This window comes from Orycteropus afer, unplaced genomic scaffold (assembly GCF_000298275.1).
Source record: "Orycteropus afer afer isolate SDZICR_OR568_19922 unplaced genomic scaffold, OryAfe1.0 scaffold00980, whole genome shotgun sequence".
Classification (NCBI taxonomy): Eukaryota; Metazoa; Chordata; class Mammalia; order Tubulidentata; family Orycteropodidae; genus Orycteropus; species Orycteropus afer.
Window position 1 is genome coordinate 204,903 of NW_006922567.1, and position 11,172 is coordinate 216,074.

The 11,172-nt window shown below is 46.3% G+C and overlaps 1 protein-coding gene and 1 non-coding gene across 2 annotated transcripts; both read right to left on the minus strand.

The window, feature by feature from the left end:
* Window positions 1-3,741: 3,741 nt before the first annotated feature.
* MAGED2 (MAGE family member D2) lies at window positions 3,742-10,537 on the minus strand. The gene is made up of 11 exons (XM_007958446.2): window positions 10,493-10,537; window positions 9,700-10,191; window positions 8,758-9,066; window positions 8,580-8,643; window positions 8,033-8,112; window positions 7,438-7,532; window positions 6,673-6,752; window positions 6,538-6,580; window positions 6,153-6,215; window positions 4,551-4,665; window positions 3,742-4,146 (listed from the first exon to the last, which is right to left on the minus strand). The coding sequence occupies exons 1-11, from the start codon at window positions 10,535-10,537 to the stop codon at window positions 3,742-3,744; spliced, it is 1,791 nt and encodes a 596-aa protein (XP_007956637.1).
* Window positions 5,038-5,166, minus strand: LOC122151979. Its single transcript, XR_006164358.1, has one exon. It is a non-coding gene; the product is annotated as a small nucleolar RNA SNORA11 (small nucleolar RNA).
* Window positions 10,538-11,172: the final 635 nt, after the last annotated feature.

Consider the following 11,172-nt stretch of genomic DNA (forward strand, 5'->3'; position numbering starts at 1 on the left):
CAAGTTCCTGAACTTGGAGCTGCAGAGAGTGATAAAATATGGAGTATTCTCCTTTTGGACAGGGGATGAATAGTGATCATGCATGCATTAGCAGCAGCATCTTGGACTAAGGCATTTTTGAAAATGTTGAAGTTCTGGGGAAAGTTTGCTATCAATTTTGTCTTCACAAAGTGTTGGTCTCTAGTAGGTATTTCTGGCTACTCAGCATTCTACCTTGTCTTATTAGGTCAAGACAAAATGTTACTCTAGGGCATGCCTTCTAAACAAGGGTGATATCACCCCCAAGGGGTTGAAAAACAAACTTAGCTACCTTGACAAAGTCTTACTATTTAATTTCTCTCACTGGTTTTTATTGGATATCACATGTGCAGCACTGACACCGAGTTCATGGATACACAAAATTCATACAAAATCAGCACTATAAAACTATGGCAAATAGATGAGTGTAATAGGAAGACTTTTAATTAATTGCTCATTCTTGAATTCGTATTAGAAAAAGGTGACCTATGCATGCTTACTGGTTACCACTGCCTGTGTTTATGATGAATCCTCAGTGCCTTTGTGTAGGACATGGGCTTTGAGAATTTAATTGAAATAGGTTACATGTAATTCTACCTTATTCAATCCATCATTAAGCACTAAAAAGAAAAAATGTAAAAAATGAGTATCTAGTACCTAGTTGGGAGCTCTGGTAGCATAGTGGCTAAAGCACTTGACTGCTAACCAGAAGGCTGGCGGTTTAAACCCCACCAGCCACTCCTCGGAAGGAAGATGGGGCAATCTGTTTCCGTAGTGATACTGCCTCAGAAACCCAAGGAGGGGTCGCTATGAGTCGGGTCCGACTCAACGGCATATAACAACAACAACAACAGTATCTAGTTAAATTTATTTTCTCATATCAAATGAACTAAATTCACTAAAAATAATCTGAGAAATTAAGACTTCAATCATTTTATTTCTAGAGTTTGGAATAATTTTAAAAATTTGGTATATCAATTATATAAATTATTAATTTCCATTTGTAATTTGATACAATAAAGTTGCTCAGCAAATAGTTATAAATGTTAATAGCTTTTTAAAATCTTGTTATTCAGGCATTCTTAACTCTATATTAGATAAAGAGTAAGCTTTATACTCTTTATGTATAAAGCAGAAATATAACTTTAAACAGATATACAGCATATCTGTGGTATTAAAATTTCATAGGGGTTGATTAGGACAACAATGTTGAAAAAGGCTCTTTAGGGGGTGATAAGGAAGAATAGGCGGAGAAACTGTTTTAAGGGCTTTGCCTACCCATAGCCAAGCCCAGATGCTACAATGTAGAACTGTTTGGAATTTAATTAATTAGGCACTGAAAGAGATTAAGATTGGAGAGTTCATTCAGGCCTTCAAGCTGATAAAGGTGGCAAAAACACGAAAAGCAAGGACCTTGTCGTCACTCCTTCTGCTTCCTATACTCCCCATCTAGGCGATTTATCTAGGCTATATAATCCCTTGTCCTGTCAAATTTCTACGTTTCAGGGAAGTGGAAGAGGTGGGGAACCCTGTAAGCCTGATGGCCTGGGGAGGGAAGAGAAGTGGGAAAGGCAGAATTATGCATAACTATGGTTCAATCTGAAACTTGGCTGTATCTCCCAGGTAATACCCAGCCCCTGAGGAGACTATGACCTAGTATTGAATGGAAGTACCTCTGCTTCCAGTGAAGAACACCTCCGTGGCTGAAAGCAAATCTCAATTCAGGTTTAGGAGCTGTCTGGCTCTGGATGGAGATTCTCTTTTTAAAATCCTGTTCCCTAAACAATAGCTCTTTAACTGCTTATAGTCTTCAGGAGGGGAAAGACAACAATTACAAGGGCCTCACTGTTTACAGGACTGTCCCAGTGATTAGGCCCCAGTACCATGGGGGTGAGAGATAGTCAGGGCTTTCTATAGGGAGTGAAAAGCAATACTTCCAAAAATGAGGAGGCAGTGGGTCTCTGATTGTCTGAGTACCTTATCCCCTACAGGGCAGTGCAGCTCGGAGGATACCACCTTCAACCACACAGAAGAGCACTTAAAACAAGTGACTCATGGTGTTCCTCCAATCCATGACTGCTGCCACCCTGGGTGAATTCACTGGCCACAAGAATAACCTAACCAACACCCTCACAAGCCTCTTGGGCCACTGGCCACTCATCTTCAGGAACTGTCATCTTTTTTCCCCTCAGCCACACATAACCTTGGACTTGGGCCTTACCATCACCCAAAGCTCTCTTCACTGTCTTCTTAAATAAATCATCCCACTATCAGCCTGACTAGCCACCTCACCCCAATTCGTCCGTTAACTCTCTTAATGCCAGTGACCAGATACCTAGAATAGCACCAAACATAGTAAGCCCTCAAGTATATCCACTCAATGTACTGCTCCTGTTCATGGATTTCACTAAGATTCCTGACCACAGATCCCTATATTGTCCCCTACTTCATTACACATTTTCCTTTACCTTCCTTCCCAAGCCTGCCTGGGTCCCATGGTCCACCTCTTCAACTACCCTGTGTACCCACTATGTGTCAGTCATTGTGAACATAGCAGTGAAGAGACACTCACTGCCCTTGGTCCTGTGTCCTTATGGAAAACCCAGACAAAACTCAAACCTTGGAAGAAACCAGTATTACTGAGTACCCTGCCACAGGGATGAAGTCCCTCCAAAATCATGGGCTCATGAGAACGTTCACACACTGTGCAGAATGTAACCAATGCTATTGAACAACTTAAGTAGAAATAGTTGAATGGGAACCTAAAATGCCGTTTTTAAATCTTCATGGAAAACACACACGAAAAATGTTATTTTAAACAATCATATGCTCCATCCTTTACTAAGCCTACCCACTGCCTAATATTCTTCCACAGTCATCTCTGAGTCCTTTCCAGATAGTACATTCTCCCAGGCTTCTGGGAATTCATCCACTCCCACCTCCTCAAGGACTGGGCTGCATGAATTAATCTTCAACTTCTCCATCTACTGACTCCTACCCTGCTCAAGCCTCTTTGCATTCCAAACAAATCCTCCCTTGTTCCTATACTCCCTTTAGCTACTATCTCTCTCCTTGTTTTCATCCACACTTTTAAAAAGGGCAGTCAATTTTTTTTATTTCAGTCTCCACTACTTCTATTTTCTACTCCAGACTTGCCCACCTCAGGGGTCTTTTTCAAAGTGTTCCCTCTGTGCCTACATGCCCCGAGTCCACTCTACTGAAATTTTACCTGCCCTCTAGACTAGAGCCAAAGCTTTACATATCCCAGAGAGCCATGCTAATCTTACTCCTATGAATGCAATATTACCTCAAACTAAGCACAGATTAGGGTGGAAATCTTTCCAGTTCATTTTTAAATGTGGTAACAAAATGTGATAATTCACCAAAAAAAGCAATAAACCCAGAAACAGCAAATAGATTTAATGTAGAGTGTCAACTTCAATTGATTGATAGTGGCTGCCTAGAGTGCTGTATTGAGTAGGTTTCTTAGGACACACCCTGGCTCGAAGAGAAAGACTGCTGGGATTAGCAGTTATCTGAAAATACAAGTAAAAGAAAATAAAAAAGTCAATTGATATCCACAAAACAGGAAGGGATATAATGCCCAAAGCAGTACTTTCCCATAATCTGTATCATTCTCCAACCCTGGGCTTCCTGTAACAACCCAGTTTCTCACCCCAGCCCCACAAGCCTCAACCTAAGCTAAGGTTGATACCTGAAATTTCACTTGTAGGAGAAACCACAGGCACCAGAGCTGCCATTGGTGCTGGTGCCAGCTCCACTGAGGCCAGAAAAGAGGCCAAAAGTAAGGGTGGCAGTCAGGCTTGAACTGGCACTGAAGCCACTGTTGGCACTTGCACTGGCACCAGCACTGGTACCACCATTCTCTTGGGCTTTTGCTTTAGCTTCAGCTCCTGCCTGGATCCGGGCTTTAGCCCACGGTCCAATATCAGCTTCATCCCAGTTGCAAGGCCCAGCAGCATTCTCAGAACCAAGACCAATGCCCATTTGAGCTCTAATCTCGGCCCTCGCTTTGGCTTCAGTGGCAGCCTCAGCTGCAGCCTTCAAATCTGCTTCCATTGCTTCTTGGTACTGTGCTGCCCATTCTTTGGGATCCTTCTTTTGTACCTGAAATGGAAATAACAACCATTAAAAGGTTTATAATCAGAGCACTGAGCAACTACCACTTGCTATGCACCATACTACATGCCATGTAAAATAAAACAGAACAAGCACTACTAATAACGATGCACCTAATACTCCGTCCCTGCTGTGACACTTACTAGGTCTGTCACTTTGAACATATCATTTAACCACTGCTCTGGGCCTCAGTTTTCTCATCTGCAATAATGTGAATTGTTAAGGCTGTAAGGATTAAATGACTCAGATAATATGATTGGTAGTTGTTTGGCACATTAACAGAGGCTTCATAATGTTCATATATGAACTGCAGGCCATTCTGCACATATGCTGCCCCAGCCAGGGGCACTCCATACTCTCAATATGCCAAGGTCAGGCAGTTCTCCAATTACCTTGCATGCAAACTTGAGGACTTTCATCTTGCTGGTCTCATAGTAAGAACGCAGGCCCCAGAAGAACTCATATTCAGGGGGATTGCTATTGGGGACTCTGGCATAATCCAAGTACCTTGAAAAGAGAGGTTCTTTATTGCTAAGAAAGCCTTTATTGCTAAGATCCCATATGGCCCATGCATGCACGGCCTGGACAGGCTCCAACTAAATATTGCTGACTTTCCTCCAATATTGAGCCCTCTACCATTAGCCCTGGGAGCTCTGGTAGCGTAGTGCCTAAGGCATTTGACTGCTAACCAGAAGGCCGATGGTTCAAACCCACCAGCCACTCCTTGGAAGGAAGGTTGGGCAATCTACTTCCGTAGTGATACTGCCTCAGAAACCCAAGGAGGGGTCGCTATGAGTCAGGTCCAACTCGACGGCACACAACAACAACAACAATAACCATTAGCCCTACCCAGAAGCCACTTGTAGATGCAGGGGAGATATGTGTAGGGCATTTGTTCATAGGAAGGCCACAAGTTGTCTGCCCCTTGTCACAATGAACCCAGATTCCTGTTGGGTGTGTTGTACACAGAAGAGCCATTCTTCAGGCCCCCTGCTCTGAGTACACCCCATTGCAAGGGACTTGTCTGTGGCCTGGCTGAGCTCTATAAAGGTCCACCACAGAAGATGACCATGAAGGGAAGACACAGTCAACCAAGAGCAATGTGCTCCATATGTACTCCGTATTATACTCCTGCCCACATGTGTGTGTGTATGTGTGTGCATGTGTGGCATATGTGCCTGTGTGAGTGCACAAATGTTTCTCAAAGAATAAGGATGGGGTGGACCCTGGCCAGAAAGTCAGGAAAGTTGGGCTCCAGGCCTGAATGGTCCCATTACAGCAATGGGCCATGCCCAGGGTAGTCCCTCTGAGCCCCAGATTCCTTAGATGTAAAATAAGGATGGGTTAACAGTACCCTGCAGAATTGTTATGAAAATGAAGTGAGATCTATAAGTCAAGTCCCTAGCACTGCACCTGGCTGCCTAAAGCTATCACTCCATGGCATTTCTTTATGGAAAATAATTTCTATAATGCCCTGGTTGACAAAGTAGAAAGAACCAAGGCTTGGGAGCCAGGTTCTAAACATAGTTTTTCCATTTGCTATCTTTGTAACCCTGAGCAAATGATGTCCCCTCTCTGAGCCTCAGCTTCCTCATGTGTGTAATAATGGTGATGATAATCCTTTTTTGTAGAGTAGTTTTGAAGACTAGGAGCTCTGGTAGCATAGTGCCTAAGGCACTTGACTGCTAACCAGAAGGCTGGCGGTTCAAACCCACCAGCCACTCCTCAGAAGGAAGGTTGGGCAATCTACTTCCGTAGTGATACTGCCTCAGAAACCCAAGGATGGGTCGCTATGAGTCGGGTCCAACTTGATGGCACATAACAACAACAACAACAACAGTTTTGAAGCCTAACTGTGAGAGTGCATGTGCAGGAAACATGTGCTCCTTATTCCTGTCACAGTCCCATATGTGCACACAGAGAGAAACCATGGCTTTACCACTTAGTTCTGAAAGAGGCCAAAGACACGGAACACACCACCACCATACACTTACTTTTGCTTCACAAACTCATCAGTAATGAGCTTCTTCACATCTCCAAAGAGCGAGTGATGCACCCTGACCTCAGAGGAAAAAAAAAAAAAAAAACACAATTAGGGCTATGGCACTTCCCAGATGTGGGCAGAGGCACTTCCAACACAGAAAAGAGGTTTCTAGCACATTAAGGAAGCTCCATAAAAGCCTAAGAGATGGTGAGAGAGGGATAGGGACAGAGAGTTTAGGACCATTTCCCCATCCACCCAGGTTAGAATTCTAGGCCTTCTACCCAATCTGGAATCCCCCACCCACTCCACCAGACCACCACGCTGATGCAATCCTGGGACCATCCTCTCTTGCCAAAGGACAACACGGACAGCAAGCACTGAGAGCTCAATCATACCCAGGGCGTAGCCCTAACTTGCGCAGCACCTCCCAGATGACAGCTGCAAGGGAGGCAAGAGGAGACATGGACAGAAAATGAACACATGGAATTCAGACCATGACCACCCATTCAGCTGCAGGCCCAGCCACTCACCCTCACTGGACCGATTTCCATTCATGAAGATGATGCTAAGAAGCACCATAAGGAGACCCAGTTTGGGTGAGTCCTTGGTCCTAAAGCAGTAATAGGATGGAGAGAAAATTTACATCCAGTAGCCATTTGCAAAACACTTATCAGTCAGCTCACTAGGCTAGCCTCTCCAAGATTCCTCAGATATCAGAGAATTCTCTGCCCAGTCCATGCTCCAGGGTCTATATAACCCTGGGCAAGGCACTCAGACTCAGTAAAAGGAAAAAAAATCACATTCTCCTCTCCCCATGTCACCCAGATGGAAATAAGTCGGCCAGACTGGTACACACAGTCACTCAGTCTCTTTTGAGTCATTTCTTTCTCTCCCAGGTCCCTCAGCCCTGTGAGAACTCTAAGTACAGCTCCACTGATGATTCTCCGGTCCTTTGAGCACCATGATATACCCGTACCAGGAAGCCCTCCCTTGAAAATCACTCTACAAGGCCAGGCCAGGTACCAGCAGGAAGAGACAAGCAATGAGTTTTTCCTGGGAAGCTTCTGGAGAAACAGAAAACGTGACAGCAGGAATGCCCTACCCCAGGCCTCTATACCCTTTCAAGCAATCATAATCAGGCACCACTACTGTGTGCAAAGCTCCAACCAGGTGCAGGAGCTAAAGCAATGGCTTTTTAAGCCCTCTTTCCTGACAGTCTAAGAGGATGTGGGGAGAGAGGACAGGGAAGGGAGTAGTACAAAATTCCCCTTTGAATCCTATCCCCTTCAGCTTACGTTCCCAGTATGCCTGCATCAGTGGGTTCTAGGGTGCTGAGAAGAATATACAAGTGGTCATTCTTATCAATTTCCTTCAACTGGATTCCAAATACCTGTAGATGGGGAGAACAGCTTGTGTGATCACATCAATCAGGTTCCTGGGTATCTCAAAGCTCCCTTTGTACCCAGGGTGTGTGTGCGTGTGTGCGTGTGTACACGAGGGGAAATCAGTGAGATAATGCATATAAATCACTAAGTTTAATGCCGGGCACATAGCAAACATGCAACAAATGTACTATTATCAACAGCATCTTTGTGATTAACAGAAATCTCAGGAGACAGAGAATGGACAATAGAAGGGAGAAGTAAGCATCTGAACATTACAGCACATGTCCAGGGCTAAGTTGAGTGGTTTGGGTCCTAGCTGTGCTTTTGTCACTGACTTGCTGTGTGACCCATGGCTCCTCTATGCCCCTCCTCAGGCCAGTCCGCCCATCTGCACAGTGATGGGGTAGATTAGTGAGTCTCTGTGATCCCTTCCAGAACAAACATATGTACCTCTGTTAAATCAAGGCATTCCTACTATTCCCATCCCCCAGGGCTGCCCCTTTACCTTCTCCAAGGAATAGCCTGCTCGTTCAATGATTTCAGGGTACACATCAGTGTATTCTTTGATGATATCCTTCAGCATGTCTGCAAGAGGAGAGTGTTGTGAGCACCTTGGCTGAAGAAAAGCCAGGAGGCCCCTGTGCCCAAGCTATAGACCCTTTGCCAACCCTGCTGTAGGTGGCATAGCTAGGTTTCTGGGGTAATGAATAAACATGCTAAACCCAAAACCAAAACCCACTGCCATTGTGTCAATTCTGACTCACAGTGACCCTAATGGACAGAGTAGAACTGCCCCATAGGGTTTCTAAAGCTGTAAATCTTTATGAAAGCAGACTGCCTCATCTTTCTCCCACAGAGCAGCTGGTGGATCTGAAATGCTGACCTTCTAGTTAGCAGTCAAATGCTTTAACCACTGTGCCACCATAGCTCCTTAATAGGGATGCTTACACTAACAAATTAGAATTTTGAGAGGGCAGCAGGAAGAACTATGTTCTACCTAAGGAGAGCAAGGAGAGAGGGCAGAGCTCGTGGGGGGAGGGAAAGGACTCTACCTGAGCGCCTGATAGGGATCTTCGTCTGGTCTTTAACCAGCAGGTACTTCACCAAATCATTTGCCTCAGAGGGAAGATGGAAAGATCAATACATATTGGAAGAATATTTAAGAGGATGACAAAGAACTGGGCAGGTAAAACAGTTGAAAAGGCAGAGTGGAGAGGACAGAGCTCTTACCCTCCCTTGCAAAAGGGCGACATCTCGAGGTGGTGATGCTTCAGGTTCTTGGGATGACTGGAGCTTGGCAGCTCTACGGCGAGCCTTGCCCCTACGGGCCTTTGGTGACCTCAGGGAGAGCAAGGCTCTCCGAGCCCAAGCAGCCAACCGAGTCCTTGATGCCCTACGGGCCCAAAAGGCTATGGGGCCCCTTGAAGCCCTGCGGGCCATTGAGGCCATTAGGGCCTTTGAGACCCTTCGGCCCCCTGTGGTTCCAGAAGCTTGACTCTGATCACTGCTGCCATCCTCTTCCCCATTCAGGTGCTTCACCTGAATCAACAAAGAGGCTCAACATTACTAAGTGAAGCAGATGGTACTTTTTCCTCACCTTGTCTCTTCCAGGAAGCCCCTTTAATCCCACCTCTTTAGTGACAGCCTGATTCGCTAGCCATTGGTCACTGTGAGTCCTGAGCTTGTCCTTCACTGTCTTCCAGTCAGGAGTTTCATCTCTTCATCAGGCCAGAAACAACCCAAGAGTGGGACCTGAGGCTTTCTCCTCTTCCTATGTCCACCACTAGCTCTTCTCACACTACCCGGACAAATCACTTCACCTCTCTGGGAGTCAGATTCCTTCTCTATAAAACTGGGATTATGATCCCTAGCTGGTTAAGAGTTACTTTCAAGATTTAATGAGAAAACCTATGTGAAAGTGCCTAGCTCAAAGCCTAATACATGGTTGCTACTAAGTAAATATAAACTGAATTACCCTGAGATTGTAGCTCTGCACATTCATGCCTCATCTACCCACCAGTCTATGAACTCTCTGAAGACAGGAACTACATCACATTCCTCAGTTTCCCCTACATCTTTTGATGAGCACAAGAAACTTAGTAACTTTTTCTAGAACAAATGGACCAACTCAGAGGAGAGGAGAAGAAAGGCCAGGTAAGAGTGATGACTTACCTTTCGCGCTTTCTTAGCCTTGACCTTGGGCCGAGTGTCCTGATGCTCCTGAGTCTCAGCTGCTGCACCCTCAGGTTCAGGTTCATCTATGGGAGCCTGAGAAGCAGCAGCCTCAGTCTCCAAGGCCTTTGTATTGACCTGGGTATCAGTCACACAACTGACCTTTTTGGTCTCAGTGCCAGGCATTGGCACAGCCTGTGGGTCAGCATTCTGCATCTTGCTGTCAGCTGCTGGACTTTTGTTTTCAGCTGTCAGAACCTGGGTATCAGTCAGCTGAGTGGTAGGTAAGGCTTGGGTGACAGCTGCCTCCTGAGCCTCTTGGGCCTTTGAGACCTTTATAGCCTTTGAGACCCCTGGAGCATTTGAGACCTTTATGGCCTCTGAGACCTCTGGTGCCTTTGAAGCCTTGGGTGCCTCTGAAACCTCCAAGTTTTGGGTCACTGCCAATAGAGTCTGTATTACCAAGCTGCTGTTCTCTTCTGAAGCTACAGTCTGCAAGAAGAGGAAGTAAGGAAGCTCACAGACTCCTCCCCACCACCAACTAGGCTCCAAAATTCCAGAGCCACACTTCTCTGACCTGCACCAACTCCTATCTGCAGTATGCTCTGCCTCCTCTGAGCAGGAACTTAATAGTCAAAGATGGGCACCCCTCCTCCATTTTGGAAGGGATGGGGCAAGACAAAGCCCAGGCTGGGATAGAAGGATGGGGATGGGATGGGAGGGGCCAAGGGATGTGGGACATCCACAGGGACTAGAGAAGGAAGCTGGGTCGGAGACAGAGGGAGGGGCTTACCTGGAAGCGGGTTAGACCCACACCACTCTCGCTTTTATCAGACATATTTCAAATTAGCTTGGCAAGAGCTGAGCCTGAAGGGGAGAAGGCCTGAGTCAAACAGACCGTCCACTGAACGTCTTCTCCCCTATTCTGCCAGGATGATGTTCCTCACCTTCTTAGGACTCAGATCCTAAGTCCCCCGCCCGACCTCTGTTCTCACACACAGGAATCTAGAGTGCCTAAAGTCTTAAATTCTCTACTGCTGCACCCTCGACTTCTACAGGAAGATGTGCCAGCGCGGCAGCTCAGATGACCTCGCCCCTTCTCCCAATGCACCCCCAGCTGAAGATCGTTAGTGCGCATGCGCGTCCGCGGCTAGGCCCGTTTCAGCCCCGCCTGCTTTCCTAACACAAGCCCTTTCTTTGAAGTCCATTGTACACATGCGCAATGCGCAGCTAGCGCCTGTACGTGCTGGCCCTTCTCAACACGCCCCTTTCTAGCGATCATAATGCGCATGCGCATTGCTCACCGTCTCAGGCCAGCACCCAGCTCCAACACGCCCCCCTAGTCAGGTCCATAGTACCATTGGTCCCGCCCCTTCCCCAGCAAGCCTCCCTCCCAACTATTGCAGTGTCTGGTGATCTTAGCCCCTACCCAGCTAACACCCACCTAAGTCACAGTACCTCCAGTCCCGACCT